At 55.7% G+C, this 21132-nt stretch overlaps 2 protein-coding genes across 2 annotated transcripts; one reads left to right on the forward strand and one right to left on the reverse strand.

Moving 5' to 3' along the window:
* The first annotated feature begins 10776 nt into the window (after positions 1 to 10776).
* On the forward strand, positions 10777 to 15888 carry MAPK7 (mitogen-activated protein kinase 7). The gene is made up of 7 exons (XM_044249346.1): positions 10777 to 10955; positions 11249 to 11485; positions 12134 to 12299; positions 12894 to 13972; positions 14079 to 14746; positions 15138 to 15271; positions 15404 to 15888. The coding sequence occupies exons 2-7, from the start codon at positions 11254 to 11256 to the stop codon at positions 15555 to 15557; spliced, it is 2433 nt and encodes an 810-aa protein (XP_044105281.1). The 5' UTR covers positions 10777 to 10955; positions 11249 to 11253; the 3' UTR covers positions 15558 to 15888.
* Positions 15889 to 16003: 115 nt separating this feature from the next.
* Positions 16004 to 19131, reverse strand: MFAP4 (microfibril associated protein 4). The gene is made up of 6 exons (XM_044249347.1): positions 19092 to 19131; positions 18704 to 18785; positions 18278 to 18432; positions 17691 to 17787; positions 17416 to 17598; positions 16004 to 17051 (listed from the first exon to the last, which is right to left on the reverse strand). The coding sequence occupies exons 1-6, from the start codon at positions 19095 to 19097 to the stop codon at positions 16804 to 16806; spliced, it is 771 nt and encodes a 256-aa protein (XP_044105282.1). The 5' UTR covers positions 19098 to 19131; the 3' UTR covers positions 16004 to 16803.
* Between the last annotated feature and the right edge of the window lie 2001 nt (positions 19132 to 21132).

The following is a 21132-nucleotide window of genomic DNA, read 5'->3' on the forward strand; positions in this document are numbered from 1 at the left end:
CTTTTTCATTTTAATGTAAGATCCCAATAAAAAAAATTCAGTGCCCCGCAAAAAAAGTATGGAAAAGGGTTACCAAAATGAAACCACCACCATTAGAAAAGAGAAGGAACTTCTGAGCAGCAGGTAATTTTTCTGAATTCAGTACAACTGGTGTTCAATTTTTGAAAACTGATGGAACTATACAAAGGTCTAACTTTCTGTATGTGAAAAGTGAAAAGGGTTTTCTCCCTCCCTTTCCCCCTCCTTCCCCCTTCTCTTTGCTTAGCCAACACCCCCTTCTCCCACTCCCTTAAACAATCCTCTCATGTTGTAAAAAGTGATGATACTACAAGGAATGTTGAAAGGTCAGTCTACATGCAAATAAGGGATTGTAGTCTGACCAATGCCGATGGTCAGTCTACATGCAAATAAGGGATTGTAGTCTGACCAATGCCGATGGTCAGTCTACATGCAAATAAGGGTTTGTAGTCTGACCAATGCCGATGGTCAGTCTACATGCTAATAAGGGATTGGGATCTGGCCAATGCCGATGGTCAGTCTACATGCTAATGAAGGATTGAAATCTAGCCAATACTGTCTGTTTCCCTTTTGTTAACGACCAATGAAAGTAACTTCTCACTATGTAAATGAAGGATGCTGAGCGAACCAATCAGGGGTATTCCTGCGCGCCAAGTATGCCTTTACATTTGAACTAGCCAATCTACAAACACCAAGTATGCCTTTACATTCAAACCAGCCAATGAAAACTTTGTAACCGTGCTTTTGCTTCTGTATGTATGTTTTCGCTTCCCCAAACCCCATAAAAAGGCCCTGAACTAAGGGCTGGCGCGCGAGTCCTCCTAAGACTTGACCGCCCGCAGGTACCTGTGTCTACTCAATAAACCTCGTGCTGTTTGCATCTGACCAGTGGACTCGGCTTGGTTTTTGGGTCCGGGGGTCTCCTCCTGAGAAGGGGTCCATTCCGGGGTGCTTGGAGCCCCGGGGGGGATCTTTCATTTGGGGGCTCGTCCGGGATTCGAGACCCCCACCCAGGGACCACCGACCCACTGTCAGGAGGTAAGCTGGCCAGCGCTATATTCGTTGTGTTTGTGGTTTGTGGTTGTAGTCGGTTACTTGTAATTTTGCGTGGTGTCTAAGGTTGTGTCTGGATCTGTTATTTGTGATTTGGCACACGCGTTTGGTTTGGGGTTCGATCGGATCCATTTGTATTTGGCGGGGGCCAGAAGGAGCTGACGGGCTCGGACTTCTCCCTCGCAGCCCTGGAAGACGTTCCAGAGGCATTTGTAGTCCCACCAGGTGGGACATTTGGGTCCTTCAGGACATCTATGCCCTGGGGCAGCGGGGCATTTGGAGCTCGGCCGGTATCGGAGGGATACGCGGCCTTGGTTGGAGAGGGGGAATCCGGACCCCCTGGATCTCCATTTGAATTTTTGCTTTCGGTTTTACGCTGAAGCCACGCAGCGCGTCTGGTTGTTGTGTGTCTGAGTCTAGTGTTTGTCTCTGTAATAATAACCCTTTTTGTCCTTGAGATTATGGGACAGACAGTGACTACCCCCTTAAGTCTGACCCTTAGCCACTGGGGCGACGTCCAGAACCGAGCAAACAACCAGTCGGTGGAAATACGGAAGAAGAAATGGGTCACCTTTTGTTCCTCCGAGTGGCCCACTTTCAATGTCGGATGGCCGCGCGGTGGCACTTTTAACCTTGATATTATTTCTCAGGTGGAAGCCAAAGTTTTCAGCCCTGAACCCAACGGACATCCCGATCAGGTGCCCTACATCGTCACCTGGAAGGCTCTGGCCTCAGACCCCCCACTTTGGGTTCAGCCTTTTGTTTCCCTTCCTAAACCCTGCTCTTCCCCTAACACCCCCACTGCCCCACCTCCCCCGAAGGAGCAGTTGCTCCATCCCCAACCTGCACCTCTTCCACCCACCCCTACTTCCTCTTCCCTTTACCCCGCCCTCACCCCACTCCAAGACAAGTCCCCAAAGCCCCCCAAGCCTGTTCCTGTTTTGCCCCCAGACACGGGGTCCCCTCTTATAGATCTGTTAACAGAGGAACCGCCTCCATACCCGGCGGCTGCCGCAAACAAGCAAGAGCCTGGCCAAGAGCCTGGTCGAGAGCCTGGTCCTCTGGAGTCGCCCATTGCTGGGCGGCTTAGAGATCGACGCGCGCAGCCTCCGAGCCAAACCTCCCAAGCATTACCCTTGAGGGAAGGTCCAAATGGTCGGCCACAGTATTGGCCCTTTACCGCTTCTGACCTCTATAACTGGAAACAACATAACCCCCCCTTCTCTAAGGACCCCGTCGCCCTAACTAACCTGATCAAGTCTATTCTAGTTACCCACCAGCCCACTTGGGATGACTGTCAACAGCTGTTGCAGACTCTGCTGACCTCGGAGGAAAAGCAGAGAGTCCTCCTGGAAGCCCGGAAAAACGTACCGGGCGACGATGGGCGACCAACCCAGCTGCCCAATGAGATCAACATGGCCTTCCCCTTAACCCGCCCAAATTGGGATTTCGCCACACCTGCAGGTAGGGAGCGCCTTCGTCTCTATCGCCAGTTGCTCATAGCGGGTCTCCGAGCAGCCTCGAGACGGCCTACTAATTTGGCTCAGGTTAAGCAGGTGATACAGGGAAAGGAAGAAACACCTTCTGCCTTTCTAGAGAGACTTAAGGAGGCTTATAGGATGTACACCCCGTATGACCCTGATGATGAAGGGCAAGCAACTAGTGTATCAATGTCCTTTATCTGGCAGTCAAGCCCTGACATTAGGAGCAAATTACAGAGATTAAAAGGGTTACAGGGGTATACACTTTCTGATTTATTAAAGGAGGCAGAGAAGGTGTTCAATAAGAGAGAAACTCCAGAAGAGAAAGAGGAAAGAATGTGGTTAAGAATGAAAGAGGCACAGGACGAAAGAGATAAAAAGCGGAGCAAGGAATTGACTAAGGTATTGGCCACCGTAGTTACTCAGGGACAGAACAGAGAGGGAGTCAGACTGGGAGAGCGAGAACGAAGAGGGACCAAACTAGACAAAGACCAGTGTGCCTATTGTAAGGAAAGAGGACACTGGGGACGAGAGTGTCCCAAGAACCCCAAGAGTCTCAGAGGACCTCCGATGCCCAAGCCACTGACTTCCCTACTGACGTTGGAAGACTAGGGAAGTCGGGGCCAGGAGCCCCCCCCTGAGCCCAGGATAACTTTAAGCGTCAGGGGGCAGCCAGTTACCTTCCTAGTAGACACCGGGGCCCAGCATTCAGTCCTAACCCAGACTCTAGGACCACTCAGCAACCGAACTGCTTGGGTACAAGGAGCAACTGGAGGAAAGAACTATCGGTGGACCACGGAACGCAGGGTCCAGCTGGCTACCGGTAAGGTGACGCATTCATTTCTACACGTACCCGATTGCCCCTACCCGTTACTGGGGAGAGACCTTCTAACCAAATTAAAGGCCCAAATCCACTTCAACCCGGAAGGGGCGGCAATAACAGGCCCCAATGGGGGACCCTTACAAGTACTAACCCTCCATTTGGAGGAGGAATATAGACTATATGAACCTGAACAATCCTCAGAGATCCAAAATGAAGCTTGGCTAAAAGAGTTCCCTACGGCCTGGGCAGAGACGGGGGGCATGGGTATGGCTCGTCAACAACCCCCCCTCATAATCCAACTCAAGGCGACAGCCACCCCAGTGTCAATAAAGCAGTACCCAATGTCTCAGGGAGCACGCCAAGGCATCAGACCTCATATTAAGAGACTTCTCGATCAAGGAATTTTAATTCCCTGCCGGTCACCTTGGAATACACCTCTGTTACCGGTAAAGAAACCCGGCACAGGAGATTACCGGCCAGTACAGGATCTAAGAGAAGTTAACAAAAGGGTTGAGGACATACATCCCTCCGTACCCAATCCATATAATCTACTGAGCACCCTGCCCCCTTCCCACGGATGGTATACGGTGCTAGACTTGAAAGATGCCTTTTTCTGCTTAAGACTACATCCAGTGAGCCAGCCACTCTTCGCCTTTGAATGGAGGGACCCAGATCTTGGGGTTTCAGGACAGTTGACTTGGACTCGGCTTCCCCAGGGTTTCAAGAACAGTCCTACTCTGTTTGATGAGGCGCTGCACAGAGACTTAGCTGATTTCCAAGTGCAGCATCCCTCACTGATACTTCTTCAATATGTCGATGACCTCCTCTTGGCGGCTCACACCCAAGAAAGCTGTCTAAGTGGCACTAGAGCCCTCTTACAGACACTGGGACAATTAGGATACCGGGCCTCAGCAAAAAAGGCCCAAATATGCCAAAAACAAGTCACCTACTTGGGGTACCAGCTGAGGGAAGGACAGAGATGGCTCACTGAGGCACGAAAGCAGACTATCCTCCGCATATCCACACCTACCACCCCACGACAGCTAAGGGAATTTTTGGGAACTGCTGGATTTTGTCGCTTGTGGATCCCTGGGTTTGCGGAAATGGCAGCCCCCTTATACCCCCTCACTAAGCAAGGGGCTCGGTTCCATTGGGGCGAGGAGCAGCAACAGGCCTTTTTCAACACCAAAAAGGCTTTACTAGAATCCCCAGCCCTGGGACTCCCAGATGTGACTAAGGCTTTCGAACTGTTCATAGATGAAAAACAGGGCTATGCCAAGGGAGTACTAACCCAAAAGCTAGGGCCTTGGAAGCGCCCGGTGGCCTACCTGTCAAAGAAGTTAGACCCTGTGGCTGCTGGTTGGCCACCCTGTCTACGAATGGTGGCTGCCATTGCCATCCTAGTCAAGGATGCGGACAAGCTAACTTTGGGCCAATCACTTACCATCTTGGCCCCCCATGCGGTTGAAGCCTTGGTCAAGCAGCCCCCAGACAGGTGGCTCTCCAATGCTCGCCTGACTCATTATCAGGCCATGCTCCTGGACACTGATCGTGTACAGTTCGGGCCTGTGGTGGCGCTCAACCCTGCCACCCTACTCCCCTTACCCGAGGCTATGGAAACACATGATTGCCTCCAGATCCTAGCTGAAGTTCATGGCACCCGAAAGGATCTGACGGACCAGCCCCTCATGGGAGCGGACTACACCTGGTATACAGATGGCAGTAGCTTCCTGCACAATGGCGAGCGAAGAGCAGGAGCTGCAGTGACTAATGAGACAGAGGTAATCTGGTCCAAGAAGCTATCTCCTGGGACATCAGCTCAGCGGGCGGAACTCATCGCCCTGACTCAGGCTCTGCAGATGGCAGAAGGTAAGAAACTAAACGTTTATACCGACAGCCGCTATGCCTTTGCTACGGCCCACATACATGGCGAAATCTATCAGAGGAGAGGGCTCCTCACCTCCGAGGGAAAAGAAATTAAAAATAAACCTGAAATACTGGCTCTGCTCAAAGCCTTGTTCCTGCCCCAAAAGTTGAGCATTATGCGCTGCCCGGGTCACCAAAAGAATAATAGCCCAGTGGCAAGGGGAAACCAGCTGGCAGATCAAGCTGCTAAGGAAGCTGCCCTGGGGGAAAAAGAGACTGGGCCCATTCTCACCCTGAGCATAGGGCCCCCACAAGAAAATAATAAACCTATGGAGTACAGTTCTGAGGATCAGGAGCTGCTAAAGAAAATGGGGGCCACATGGGATCCACAGAAAGGGGCATATACCATGGACGAAAAAATTGTTATGCCCACTTCATATTCTCACCACATAGTCCAATCCTTGCACTCACTGACCCATCTGAGCGAAAATAAAATAAAAACCCTCTTAAATAATGAGCACCAACCGTATTTGTTACTAAACCAAGACAAGGCGTTGCGATCCATAATTAAAAATTGCTTAGTCTGTGCACAAGTAAATACCGGAAAGGCTTATGCTGCCCCTGGAGTGCGCGTTCGAGGACATCGCCCTGGTATTCACTGGGAAATCGACTTCACGGAAGTAAAACCTGGACTCTATGGTTACAGATATTTGTTAGTTTTTGTAGACACTTTTTCAGGATGGGTAGAAGCCTTCCCCACCAAGCACGAGACTTCGAATGTGGTCACCAAGAAACTACTTGAAGAAATCTTCCCCAGGTATGGAATACCCCAGGTATTAGGCACCGACAATGGTCCAGCCTTCGTCTCCCAGGTAAGTCAGAAGGTGGCCAAATTATTGGGGATTGATTGGAAATTGCATTGTGCATATAGACCCCAGAGCTCAGGACAGGTAGAGAGAATGAATAGAACAATCAAGGAGACTTTAACTAAATTAACGCTTGCAACTGGCTCTAGGGACTGGGTCCTCCTCCTGCCCCTGGCCCTATATAGGGCCAGGAATACCCCCGGGCCCCTAGGATTGACTCCCTTTGAAATATTATATGGGGCCCCACCCCCTATTGTAAACCTTTTTAATCCTATTGATCCTCATGTTTCTTCTCTTGCCTATCGTGCTACCCTACAAGCCCACCTCCAGGCACTCCAGATCGTTCAGAAAGAGGTCTGGAGGCCACTGGTTACAGCTTATCGAGAGCAGTTAGAAAATCCAACTGTGCCACATCAATTCCAGATTGGCGACTCTGTCTGGGTCCGCAGGCATCAGATCAAGAACCTTGAGCCCCGATGGAAGGGACCCTACACCGTACTCCTGACCACCCCGACGGCGCTAAAAGTCGACGGCATCGCGGCGTGGATCCATGCCTCCCATGTAAAACCAGCTCATCTGGGACCAGACGAACCGACAGCATCCGATCTCAAGGAGGAATGGCGAGTTCGACGCACTCAAAACCCGCTAAAGATAAGACTCGTGCGATCCTAACATTGACTATCCTTGTTCTGGGCATTCCAAGCTCCCATGGGTCCCCTCATCATGTAAAACAGCTCACCTGGCAGATCCTGTCTCAAGCAGGACAAGTAATTTGGAACACCTCTCAGCAGCATGCCCCATTCACTTGGTGGCCTAACCTATACCCCGACATTTGTAAATTAGCCATGGGAGCTCCAGCCAACTGGGATATAGAAAATTACTTTGACCTACAGAAGCCGCCTTCACAACCATCCCCCCAAGGACGACTCGGGTTAGATCCTTGGGGAGGCTGTGGGGATTGGAGTCAACGAAGTATGTTAAGGACACTCACCTTCTATGTATGCCCCGGGTTTCACAGACCCAGAGAGTGGACCTCATGCAGTGGGGCATCCCACTTTTACTGTCACAATTGGGGCTGCGAAACCACTGGTGACACTTATTGGAAGCCCACCTCAGGTTGGGACTACATCACCGTAACGGCGAATTATTCCCACGCCAGGAGCAGCCCCAAGTGGACACAAAACCCAGCCTGTCAAAATCAGTGGTGTCACCCACTCAAAATAGCCTTCACTGAATCAGGAAAAAAACAACTTAATTGGATAAAGGGATATACCTGGGGCCTCAGATTCTATAAAGAACGTTATGACGACGGCCTAACGTTCACTATAAAGCTTTCTATAGAAACCCCAAGAGCCGCCATAGGACCCAATCCAGTTCTCGCCTCACCGCCCCGAGGCCCCCCCCAAAGGTTAAGGTTAACACCAAGACCGACACCACTTTTAACCCCAGCGACTTCCACAGCTATACAAACCAAAAAGACCCCCGAAATACTCGGAACAGGAGACAGGCTTATCAACCTAGTGAGAGGGGCCTACCAGGCACTTAACCTCTTCAGTCCAGAGAGAGCAAACAATTGCTGGCTATGTCTTAATCCAAGCCCTCCATACTATGAGGGCATAGCCCTCTCTGCCAACTATACTAACTCCACTGCCCCCAATGCTATATGCCATGGCCAAGATCATCGCTTAACCCTCTCACAAGTTTCAGGAGCAGGGCTGTGTATAGGCACCCCGCCTCTTCGTGTTAAAAAAACACTCTGTAGTTCGACCCATAAAATATGGGCTAGCTCCTATTATTTGATCCCACCCAATGGAACCTATTGGGCATGTAACACAGGCTTAACCCCTTGTGTATCTGCTACTGCCTTAAACCAGACTACTGATTATTGTGTGTTAGTTCAACTATGGCCTCGAATAACCTATCACTCAGATGAATTGGTTCTTAGCTATCATGAATGGAGTGATCTCAGCCGAGTAAGGCGTGAACCTGTCACCCTAGTCACCCTAGCTATGTTATTGGGGGTAGGAGGCATTGCCGCCGGGGTCGGTACTGGGGCAACCGCCCTGGTCCGAACAGACCAATACCTACTTCTACATCATGCTATGAATGAAGACCTTAGGGCCTTAGAACAGTCAGTTCAGGCCCTCAAGGAATCCCTAACCTCCCTGTCAGAAGTGGTGCTACAAAACAGAAGAGGCTTAGACCTACTGTTCCTAAAAGAGGGTGGCCTTTGTGCTGCTCTCAGAGAAGAATGCTGTTTTTTTGCCGACCAGACTGGAGTAGTAACAGAAACTCTAGATAAATTGAAGGAAAGGCTAGATAAGCGTAAAAGAGACTTTGAATCTCAACAGTCTTGGTATGAAGGAGTTTGGAATCGTTCACCCTGGTTTACTTCCCTAATAACCTCCTTAATAGGACCTTTAATGCTCTTAATGTTAATTCTAACATTCGGGCCATGCATCATTAACAGGTTAACCCAATTTATAAAAGATAGATTGTCGCTTGTCCAAACCATGGTATTAACCCAACAATATCATGCAATAGAGCAGCGGGAGCTTAGCCCCTAGTAAAGTAAAAGATTTTACTCGGGCCAAAAAGAAAATGGGGGAATGAAAAGGGTTTTCTCCCTCCCTTTCCCCCTCCTTCCCCCTTCTCTTTGCTTAGCCAACACCCCCTTCTCCCACTCCCTTAAACAATCCTCTCATGTTGTAAAAAGTGATGATACTACAAGGAATGTTGAAAGGTCAGTCTACATGCAAATAAGGGATTGTAGTCTGACCAATGCCGATGGTCAGTCTACATGCAAATAAGGGATTGTAGTCTGACCAATGCCGATGGTCAGTCTACATGCAAATAAGGGTTTGTAGTCTGACCAATGCCGATGGTCAGTCTACATGCTAATAAGGGATTGGGATCTGGCCAATGCCGATGGTCAGTCTACATGCTAATGAAGGATTGAAATCTAGCCAATACTGTCTGTTTCCCTTTTGTTAACGACCAATGAAAGTAACTTCTCACTATGTAAATGAAGGATGCTGAGTGAACCAATCAGGGGTATTCCCGCGCGCCAAGTATGCCTTTACATTTGAACTAGCCAATCTACAAACACCAAGTATGCCTTTACATTCAAACCAGCCAATGAAAACTTTGTAACCGTGCTTTTGCTTCTGTATGTATGTTTTCGCTTCCCCAAACCCCATAAAAAGGCCCTGAACTAAGGGCTGGCGCGCGAGTCCTCCTAAGACTTGACCGCCCGCAGGTACCTGTGTCTACTCAATAAACCTCGTGCTGTTTGCATCTGACCAGTGGACTCGGCTTGGTTTTTGGGTCCGGGGGTCTCCTCCTGAGAAGGGGTCCATTCCGGGGTGCTTGGAGCCCCGGGGGAGATCTTTCAAAAGTAAACAAAAACACAACAAAATACACAACTTTTTTTTTTTTAAACAAAACTTTTAAAAAGTGTGTGATCTTGCCAAACTCACTTGTGGTCTGGATCCACTTTTCAGCCCCTAGTTCGCGATATAAGGGAAAGACCCTCGATCTGGCGCTCGGAGTCTAACTGTTGGGTTCCATCCACCGGTCATTATTCAGGGCAAAAGAACCTGCAGAGCCTGCGCTGCTCTCCTCCTCGGTCTCCATACCTTTGCCTACTCGTTTCCCACTCCTTCTCTTCTCACTCGGTGGAAACAGCCACTTTTGGAGGCGCAACTCCCAAACGCCCTCCTTACAGCACGACCTCGAGCCCCCTGCTGAAAACCTTTCCTCCCCACCAGGTTCCTCCCGAGTCCTCGTGCCACCGCTGCCTCCTCGGCACTGGGCTTTTCAGGGATGGCGCTCCATAAATATTTACTATAGGAATGAACTACCGGGCCCTGGAGTCGGTGGGGCAGGGAACCTGGCTTCCAAGGCGGGCCCTATGTGGGCCCGGCTGACCCACGAGCTCGCCGCTGTCGCTCTCAGCTCTGCCGCAGTCCGATAACGCGGGAGCACTGGGACAGAGCCACCAGGTGGAAGGAACACGCCAAAGGCCTGGAACAACGAGCAGAGGCCCCGGGACGCCGGAAGCTCTGCAGAGGACCAGCCGCCGGAAGTCATTGGCGGCTTCGGACCGGACACTCTAGAATCCCGGAGGCCCCGGATCTCTGTGGTTGGACGCCTCGGATCGGTCTACTTGGGGTGGCGTGTTCCCAGAGCCGGGCTCCCGGGACCGACCGGGAAAATGCAGGGTGGTGCTTGATTCCTCAGGCGATGGGGACCGACAGGGAAGCAGGGCCTAAACGAGGGGAGTTTCGTGAACCAGCCGACAAGGTAACAGATCCACGCACCTCAGCCCCTCCGGACTCCCGAGACCAGCAACAGTCGACCCAGTCCATGGCTGTGCGCAAGCACGCACGGGAGCGTTGCTTTCCACTCGCGCGGCGCCTGAGGTTGCTAGCGCGCATGCGTCAGAAGACTGCGCGGGGCGGAGAGCCTGGGAGGTGCGGAGCGCCCTTTGGGCGGCTCCCGCGGGCGAGCTGGTAGGGACGCGCGCGCCCGCGCGCCCGCGCGGAAGGGCGGAGGCGTGGCTTTCTCTGGAGCTGGTCTCGGATTGGACGCAGCAAATCGAAGGGGTGGGAACCTCCACAGAGAGCGCCCGGAGATTGGCCAGAGGCTGGAAGGAGCGTGGTCTTGGGAGGCGGGGCGGGGGAACCGGCGGGGCAGAGCGCGGCGCTGAGATGGTGGCGGCGGCCTTGAACAAGTGAGCGAGCGGCTCCTGGAGTACCTCTCCACTGGGGAAGGGAGCCCGGGAAAGCGGGGAGCGCCGGCGACCTCCGAAGGCCCGGAGGAGGCGTCGGAGGGAGGTGCCATTCGGTGAGTGTTGACCGAGAGAAGCGAAGTGCCCCGCCCCTCCCTTTCTTCCTGGACCGCGCCTGGCGGCGCTTCCCCCACCTCCCACCCTGCGTTCCACCCCGGACCTGAGCTCCCGGTTCCGAGTCCGGCTGTGGGACTACTGCTACGTCCCAGCCGCTCTCTTAAGCTCCCTATCTGGCCCCTATCGGTTTTGGGAACTTGCAGATTCCCTGGTCCTGCTCCCCGGCCTCCCAAAGGGGAAACTGAGGCCCGGCGGCGGAGTCGGGCCCCTTCTCACCAGCGTCTCCACACAGACGCCATGGCTGAGCCCCTGAAGGAGGAAGAAGGGGAGGACGGCTCTGCGGAGCCCCCTGGGCCGGTGAAGGCGGAACCCACCAACACCGCTGCCTCTGTAGCGGCCAAGAACCTGGCCTTGCTCAAAGCCCGCTCCTTCGACGTGACCTTTGACGTGGGGGACGAGTACGAGATTATCGAGACCATAGGCAACGGGGCCTATGGGGTGGTGTCCTCCGCGCGCCGCCGTCTGACCGGTGAGCTTCCCTGTCTGCACCGCTTATAGATGTGGAAGCTGACCCCAGTCTCGAGCAGCCAGGAAGGAAAGCTGGGATCTAAATGCTGGTTCGAGGCAACACATGCGGGTTAGGTGCCTTCTGGGTGCCATGCTGTGCGTGGGGCACAGTTCTCTGAAACTGCCATGGTGGTGTGGCCTCTTTCTTAGAGAAATGACAGTCCCAGTTAGACCAGAATGGAGATTCTCTCTTTGGTTTCTAAAACAGAAGTGTGTTCCGGAAACAGAGACCAGGGCAAGGAGCTGGTGGTGGGATGGGTGAGGTCTGAGATGGAGAGAGAGGGTGGGGAGGTAGAGTGAGCATGGCTTTACAGTCAGGACGCTACACCTAACTAACTGTGCAGCCCCAGCACCTTTCTGAGCCAGGGGTTAGTCATCCCCAACTTTGAGCAGTTGGTATCTGCCTGGGGATTGGTGGGAAGGGAGTATCTGGTAACATCCATAAGATGCTTAGTACAGGGCTCGACACATAGTAAGTTCTTGCTATGTGATGGTTCTTATTCAGTGTATGGTAACTGCGTTGTAGAAGGGAGATGTCGAAAGGGGCTTTTCGCCTGTCTGCAGCTGTTCTGAGGTACCTGGTGATGCCTGTCTTTTCCCTGCTCCCCAGGCCAGCAGGTGGCCATTAAGAAGATCCCTAACGCTTTTGATGTGGTCACCAATGCCAAGCGGACCCTCAGGGAGCTGAAGATCCTCAAACACTTCAAGCATGACAACATTATCGCCATCAAGGACATCTTGAGGCCCACTGTGCCCTATGGCGAGTTCAAATCTGTGTAAGGAGCAGGGATGGGAGAGCAAGGCAGAGGTGGATCTGAAGTTCCTAATGTAAGGCAGGTTGAGAAAATTCTTAATGATTCCAGGACCATGGTCCCTGGCTTTGCCTGGGATAACTGTGGTTGCTTAAGAATAGGCAGATGTTAGTGTCTTATAGAATCTTGACTTGTAGGATGGCCAGCATTCATCAGTACATTCATACAGTAACCAAATTTTTATTCTCATACCAGATAATCTCGGTCAGTCATAGAACACTGTCTTGAAAAACTGGGCGGGCCTTCAGTTTTCTTAGTTTTTCAGGCAGCCATACAAAAAAATGGAGATCGCCCCAAAACCAAATCATCAGCCAGCCCTGGTTTAGTCCAACCCCATCTTTTCTTTGATGAGGAAACTAGAGAGAGGAAAGTGATTTCACTTCGCTGAAGTTCACGGGAATGTTGGAGAAGAACTAGAATCTTCATATCGTGCCACTGGCCTGTGCAGAGTGCGAAGATGAGGCCATTACACCTGTCAAGCTGGAGGGTGTAGTGAGGCTGGGGCTGGCGCTGGCATGTGGGCGAGGTGGCCATGCCTGTCTCTCTTGTCCCCTCTAGCTATGTGGTCCTGGACTTGATGGAGAGCGACCTGCACCAGATCATCCACTCCTCCCAGCCGCTCACCCTGGAGCACGTGCGCTACTTCCTGTACCAGCTGCTCCGGGGCCTCAAGTACATGCACTCGGCTCAGGTCATCCACCGCGACCTCAAGCCCTCCAACCTGTTGGTGAATGAGAATTGTGAGCTCAAGATTGGTGACTTCGGCATGGCCCGTGGCCTGTGCACCTCGCCTGCCGAGCACCAGTACTTCATGACTGAGTACGTGGCCACACGCTGGTACCGTGCTCCTGAGCTTATGCTCTCGCTGCACGAGTACACGCAGGCCATTGACCTGTGGTCCGTGGGCTGCATCTTTGGTGAGATGTTGGCCCGGCGCCAGCTCTTCCCCGGCAAAAATTACGTACACCAGCTGCAGCTGATCATGATGGTGCTGGGCACTCCGTCGCCGGCTGTGATCCAGGCTGTGGGGGCCGAGAGAGTGCGAGCCTACATCCAGAGCCTGCCCCCCCGCCAGCCTGTGCCGTGGGAGACAGTGTACCCAGGCGCTGACCGCCAGGCCCTGTCCCTGCTGGGGCGCATGTTGCGTTTCGAGCCCAGCGCCCGCATCTCCGCAGCTGCTGCCCTTCGCCACCCCTTCCTGGCAAAGTACCATGACCCTGATGATGAGCCTGACTGTGCCCCGCCTTTTGATTTTGCCTTTGACCGTGAGGCGCTCACTCGGGAGCGCATTAAAGAGGCCATAGTAGCTGAGATTGAGGATTTCCACACACGACGCGAGGGCATCCGCCAGCAGATCCGCTTCCAGCCGTCCCTGCAGCCCGTGGCCAGTGAGCCTGGCTGCCCTGATGTTGAGATGCCCAGTCCCTGGGCTCCCAGTGGGGACTGTGCCATGGAGTCCCCTCCGCCAGCTCCACCGCCATGTCCCGGCGCTGCACCAGACACCATCGACCTGACCCTGCAGCCGCCCCTGCCAGCCAGTGAACCAGCCCCTGCAAAGAAGGAGGGTGCCATCTCCGACAACACCAAGGCGGCCCTCAAAGCTGCCCTTCTCAAGTCCTTGCGGAGCCGGCTCAGAGGTGCCTTGCGGAGGCAGCGGCTGGCCAGGGGGTGGGGTTGCAGAGGGGTGCTCCCAGCTCGGACAGGCCGTAGGCTTTTACCTTCTCCCTGCCAACTTCTCTGCAGATGGCCCCAGCGCTCCTCTGGAAGCTCCTGAGCCTCGGAAGCCAGTGACCGCCCAGGAGCGCCAGCGGGAGCGGGAGGAGAAGCGGCGGAGGCGGCAGGAGCGAGCCAAGGAGCGGGAGAAGCGGCGGCAGGAGCGGGAGCGCAAGGAGCGGGGGGCCGGAACCTCTGGGGGCCCCTCCACTGATCCCCTGGCCGGGCTGGTGCTCAGTGACAATGATCGCAGTCTGCTGGAGCGCTGGACTCGCATGGCCCGGCCCCCAGCCCCCACGCCAGCCCCAACCCCAGCACCAGCACCAGCCCATGCCCCAGTCCCTACCCCCAGCCCAGCCCGGCCTGGCAGCCCTCCTGCTGCTCCCCCAGCACAACCTGTGGGCTCCACCCCTGGTCCTGCACTGCAGCCCGCCTGCCCACCCCCTGGCACCTCTCCCCACCCTGCCAGTCCTCCTGGGCCTGTCCCTGGCCCTGCTCCACTCCAGACTGCCTCCTCTAGTCTCCTGGCCCCCCAGTCACTTGTGCCACCCCCAGGGCTCCCTGGCCCTAGTGCTGTAGGTGTTCTGCCTTATTTCACGTCTGGCCCACCCCCTCCGGACCCTGGAGGGGCCCCTCAACCTTCCACCACAGAATCCCCCGACGTGAACCTGGTGACTCAGCAGCTGTCCAAGTCACAGGTGAGGCGCTGTGGGGACACCTGAATCTGGGGCCCAGGAAAATGGGCTTGGGAAGTCCTTGCTGTTTGGCAGGGATAGGGATGGGCGAGGCTGTGGTGCCTCCTTAGTCCTTGAGAACTGAGTGGCAGATGGGGCTTTATCTCTGAACTTGGCCTCTTGCTCTTAGAAGGAGCACAGTGCCCATGAACAGGTCGCTGGGAGACAAACAACATGCTTCCTAGGAAGGGCCTGGCCTGGAGACCGGCCCTCAACCAGTGCCCATTGATTGTCTCTGCTGGCACTGTCACCTGAGGCTGTCCAGGCAGAGTCCCTGGCAGCATCAGGACAGACTTACAGACTTCTGTCCGCTGTTGGTAGTGCCTGGCTTGTAACCTGCCATCCTCCTTTGCAGGTGGAGGACCCCTTGCCCCCGGTCTTCTCCGGCACTCCGAAGGGCAGTGGGGCCGGCTATGGTGTTGGCTTTGACCTGGAGGAGTTCCTAAACCAGTCTTTTGACATGGGCGTGGCCGACGGGCCCCAGGATGGGTAAGATGGCTGGACCAGGCTTCTGGAATGGGCCTGTGGGTAGGGTTTCCTGGTGCAGGAGGAGCTTGCCTGTGGGATGGGCAGGGAGCCAGCCTAGGCTAACAGTGCCTCTTTCCTCCACTCTCCCTGCAGCCAGGCCGACTCAGCCTCTCTCTCAGCTTCCCTGCTTGCTGACTGGCTGGAGGGCCACGGCATGAACCCTGCCGACATTGAATCCCTACAGCGGGAGATCCAGATGGACTCCCCGATGCTGCTGGCTGACCTGCCGGACCTCCAGGAGCCCTGAGGCCCACAGCCTGGGCCTTGCTGCTGGGTGTGGACCCCACGACAAGACTCACAGGAATGTTTCCGAGGGCTGGAGCCCTGGGCCCGGAAGTGGAAGCTGAGCTTCGATGATTCTGCAGGTTCATCTCAGACACACTATGCAGCCTTAAGCAGCCACCTGAGCCACCGCCAAGCCATGGCAGGATCAGGAAATCTCTACTCCCTGAGCGATCCTTTTCAGTATTGTTTTTTTATTATTATTATTATTATTATTATTGTTATTAATATTATGACGCGATCTTTTTGCCACCAAAACGAGGCCTGTGAAATATAAGGTTCCCTTTAGTGCCTAACCCTGGGTGTCTTTTTGGAGTTGATGGCAGGGTGTGGTCAGTAGGGGGGCAAGGAGGAGCCCGGTCCTCGCATTTGGGGGCCAAGCAAATCCATATACACGCACAACAGCCAAAGTCGGTTCATTCAGATCCTGAGGTTTTATTGAGCTTTTCACTCACCACTTGCTTCCAGCCCTGCAGAGGTGGTCCTCTGTCCCCCCAGCACGGTCAAACCTCAGCTCTAGGGCGGGTGGGGGGACTTCATATCCCTGCCTGTCTCGGCGGGAGCTGTTTTAGAGCGGCGTGCGATAGCTGTGGGGAAATTCGGTTTTGGCATTGAGCTGTGGGGCCTGGGACAGGCGGGAGGGGGCAGCGGGGTAGGACTGTGAGTTGGGGCTTCGGGCCCATGGTGCTCACCACTGGGGAATGAGTTGGTGGGAGGGAGGCAGAGGATGGGAGATACTGAGGACAGCAGAGTGGGCTGCGGGTAGGGTGTGGCTATGGTGGCCACACGCAGGTGGCCTGGCACATGCCACGGCTATTGGTCAGACTACGGCAGCCCAAGCTGGCGTGCTAGGGGGGGCTCCAGACAGAGCAGTCTGCAGCAGGGGAGCTGTTATAGCCTCAGAGAGCGGTTCCTGGCTCTCTGCCTTGTGGGGAGCAGAGGCAAGGAAGAGTCTCGAAGAGCCCAGGCAGGTCCAGGAGGCCCAGGAAAGGGGCTGGCTGCGTGGCCGCAGGTGAGGGGAATGGAGGCCTGGGTTTGAGATGGACACCGTGGGTGTGACAGGACCTGCTGGGGCTACAGCCGCAAGGACCCCTGGGAGAAGCAGGTGCTAAGAGAGCAGTGGGCGGGGGTGGGGGCTGGGGTGTAGAGGGAGCACTCATGGAGAGCTGGAGCAGCCAGGGGAGGCTTGGGGCCTGACGGGGGCCAGCCCCTCAGGCCCGGCGGATTTTCATCTCCGTGCGCTTGAGGGAGTAGTAGAAGCCCTTCCACTGGGCCCAGTTGATGCCGTTTGCATAGGAGAGGTGGGAGCCACCCAGGTAGAAGCCATTGAGGTTGGCGAAGTGGCAGCTGCGGAACCAGAAGGCTCCCGAGGAGAGGGCCGCACAGTTCTGCACAAAGAGGTCCTGGTCCCGGTCAAAGGTGGAGAACTTCTGGCCACTGTGGTAGGACAGGGAGTCGCCTGGCAAGAGGGGAGGAGGGATGGGGCTGCTGAGGTGGGGAGCCAGCCCCAGCCGGCCAGGGTGGCGGATGGATGACGGGCAGGAGTGACGCCATGGGAGGTGTTATGTGGCAGCCGGCGGGATGGGGTGCCCTCCCCTTGCCGGCCGCTGGGTCACCACGCTTTGGCATGAGGAGAAGCAGCTGCTACCCCTGGGGCTGCCCAGAGCAAGCGGACGCAGCTTCTCCAGGGGCCCGGGCCCAAGCTGGGTGGAGGCCGGCACAGCCCCTCCAGGGGGTACTGGAGGGGGTCGGGGACCCAGCGGACCATGCCAGCCCTGCCTTCCCCACCGACGCCCCCTCATTAGGCCGGCAGCTGGGCATACCTGCCCCGCCATCCTCGAAGCCTGCCACGTAGAGGGTGTAGCCATCCTCCTCCGCACTGACCGCGTTGGGTGAGATAGAGAATTCAGCGTACTTGGCGGCGGCCGTGTTGTTCTCAAAGTCTTCCAGGTCCACCCGCAGCTCGTACTTCTGCTTCAGCGTCAGGAGGTGCAGGTTCTGCAGCCCTGGGGGGAGAGGAAGGGAGAGACAGCTGGTCAGCGGAGCCCTGGCTCGGAGCAGCCCCTGGCCTCTGGGACACCCCCTGTCCCCATCTTACCCAGCCAGTACTCCCCGTCGGCACGGCCGAAGCCCAGCTTGTAGTCGTTCCAGCCCCGGAAGAAACTCACTGAGCCATTGAATCGCTTCTGGAAAACCTGGAGCAGAGAGGATAGGCCTGGACGATCAAGAGTCCAGGGGGCGGAAGCCTCACCTAGGCAGGGGCCCTGGGATGCTGAGGGCTTTTGTTAAAGGCCGAGCTGGGGCCTAAAACAAGGCCTGTGCTGGCCCCAGGCCCCTCAGTGGGCAGCTTCTGGGCGCCAGGAAAAGGTTAAGGGGGTGGGGCGTGGTTCTAGAGTTCTGGCACCTGGCAGTGCTTCCCGGGGTGGGCTGTGTGACCTTGCGCAAATTATTTCACCTCTCTGGGTTTAGGTTTTTTTGTAAAGCGCACCTATCTCCCTGATGGCTTTGAGGATACAGGCACTAACCTGCCTCTAGCACCCAGAGTTCAGCCATGGAACAGCTCCCCAGCTCTGCTGTGGGGGTCATGATCCCCATTTAGAGATGGAAAAACTGAAGCGCACAGAGGAGAAGTGTGGTCACACGGCAGGGACCAGAACCGCGCCTCCACTCCCCTTGTCCACTCACTGTCCACTTGCCGCCCTCGGTGGTCATGTCACAGAAGACAGGCACGGGCACGCTGGGGCCCGAGGGGTAGATGAGGTACACGCCGTCCTCCTGGTAGCCCTGGGCGTAGATGTCATCGCAGTCCAGGGGCTGCTGAAGGCAAGACTTCTCCAGAGCTGCAGGCAGGACCGGGGAGGGTGAGGAGAAGTGGAACAAGATGCCACCGGCCCCTCAGTGCCCTGCGGTTGGCCTCCAGCCCTAGCATGCCAAGAAATCACACGAGATTCCCCCCCAACCCAGGGGCGATGCTTGAACGTCTTTCCCACCTGCCCCGTGGTAGAAAGGAGGGGATGGCATCCTGCAGGGGCTCAGCCCTGAGGCCCGACTCCCAGAAATGAGGGCTCGGAGTCGCCTCTCCTCCCCCAGCCTGCTGGCCAGGCTGCTTACCATCTCCCCGGATCCCGGAGACCTGGGGGGCGCAGGGGGGTGCAGAGAGCAGCAGCAGCGGCGGCAGCAGGGCCAGGAGGGCCTGGGACAGGACAACAGGGTCACCTCACCTCACTGCACTGACCCCGCCCTTGCCAGCCCTGGAGCCCTTGGTGGTCTCTGCACTTGTCCCTTGTGCCAGCTACCCCCCTGCCGGGAACCCCTTTCTCTGCCCTTCAGTCTCTCCCTGCCTGAGAAACCCGACTCTCCTAGCTTAAGAGTTTCAACCGGATCACGGAACACGAGAATCCCCTGTGCCTTCACAGCCCCCCTCTCTGGTAAAGGTCCTCTTCCCAAAGTGGGCTCAGGCCCCCAGTGCCATGAGTCCCCCCAGGCCCAGGCCCAGTACCTTCATGCTGCCAGCTGAGCTCAGAGCGGCTGGGTGTCTGCTGCCCCAGACTGCGCCCCAGACTGCACCCGCCCAGAGTTATATGCTGGGCCCTGGCCAGCCGCCCTGGCCCCGCCCCCTGTAGCTGCAGAGCCCCCCTCTCCCCTCCTCCAGCACTGAACCAGCATTTGCTTCCACAATCAGGGGGGCCGGGGGAGGTGGGGCCCGGGCCAGGGGACCACCTGCATCTCATTAGGCCCATCAGGGGCAGATCCTGGGGATTTTGCTCCCTGCTGAGTCACACAGCTCCCTGGAGCACTTCTACCACCCGCCCCCTGGACCTGTGGACCCCCTGGGACCCCTAACCCATCCTCTGCTTCCTCATGCCTCCCCCCGCCACCAGATGTCTGTTTATTTTCTCCTCCCCTGGCCTGTGTTTCATCAGCCTTTAGGGAAAGGCTAAGTAGCAGTGGGGAGGGTGTGGGTTTGCCTGGGTTCTGTGGAGGGGAGGCCCATTCTGGGGGAGCAGAGGGCTGGGGAGACTGCTTCAGAGCTCCTGATGTGGGAGCCTGTCTGGGGCTGGAGAGGGATAAGGGCAGCAGGGGCCAGGCAGTCTCCTGGCAAGGACTGGACATTTCTGAGCCATGAGCACAGCCTGCAGGCGTCCAACTGCTGTCTGCCCCAGCTCCAGCCAGGGCCCCTCTCCAGCCCCGTTCCCGCCCCCCTTGCTCTGGCCCCTCAGGCTCCCTCCCTTGCCCTTCCCCAGAGCTCCTCGGTGATGTGTCTGGCTCACACACCCTCGTTTCTCTTCATCTCACCCCTGTTCTCTCAACCCCACCTCAGACTCCCCACTAGACCCCTCTTAAGTAATGTCCCATTTTCTCAGCCCTGAAAGCCCACCTCTTGCCCCCCCGCTCCCACTGAGCCAGGGTGCCCCCCGCCCCCACTGAGCCAGGGTGCCCCCCTGTCTCTCCGCATCGTCGCTGAGGCCCATCTCCTTTCTCCTTAGAGCCCTCTCAGGGCCAAGGCTCAGCTTCTCACCTTGGACTTGAGGGGAATTTTAAGTCCGACTCATGCCTACCTTAAGGACCTTATCCCAGGTGGCTTGTGACTCATAAAGTACAATCTAGCCACACCGGATTTCTCGCCATGGATCCCCCCTGCCCCGCCTTTGCCATCTCAGTTGTTCCCAGGGGGCCCACCTGTTGGTCTTCTCTGCTTGGTTGTGAGTGCAAATGTGCAGGGCCAGCGTCATTCCTGCACGCTTCGCACTGTCCCGGAGCCTGGCATCGGCACTGACCCACTGATCAAATGTCTTTTGAGCACCTACCTTGTGCTGGCTGCTGAGGATCCGGTTTCTGCCCCTCGGGAGGGACAAAAACAGGCATTAGACACTTCATTGCAAATGTAATGTGTACTGTGCCAGGCCCTCTGTGGAATGGATGAGCAAGCGAAGTGTCCAGAGGCACGAAGGAAGAAAGAAAGAAAGTGGCTCTGGCTCACGTCCCCTCTCCTCATCCCTAAGTCAATAAGCCCTGGTTCTCTGGGCTTGGTTCTGTAGTTGCTGGTGAGAGTTGTCTGTTTCCATAGTTGGGGCACGTCGTTGGGGCACGTCTTGCGGGTTCTGGAGCCAGATTGCCAGTGTTCAAATCCAGGCTGTGCCACCTGCTAGCTGGGGGGAGACCTCAGACAAATTCTCTCTCCGCTCTGTTGCCTCACTTTCTCCCTCTGTAAAATGAGGATAGAGTCACAGTATCTCCTCTGAAGAGTTGTAGGAAGGACGAAGGACTACATAGCCTACAATGCACAACTATGCCTACGACCAGTAACTAACAGGAGCCATCACCATCAGAAACCTCGCGATTGTTCCTTACACGAAGGGACTGTCTTCGGTGTGATTTTTATCCTGGTTTGTGGAAGAGGTAGTTGCCTGCCTCTCCAACTCCAAGTTCCCTCAGTGCTAAGTGGTAAGCCCAATTGTCCAGCCTCCACGGGTGGGGCCCCATGTCTCAGCTAAGAAATTGCAAACGGGGGCACCTGGGTGGCTCAGTGGGTTAAAGCC

This window comes from Neovison vison, chromosome 5, assembly GCF_020171115.1.
Source record: "Neovison vison isolate M4711 chromosome 5, ASM_NN_V1, whole genome shotgun sequence".
Lineage (NCBI taxonomy): Eukaryota > Metazoa > Chordata > Mammalia > Carnivora > Mustelidae > Neogale > Neogale vison.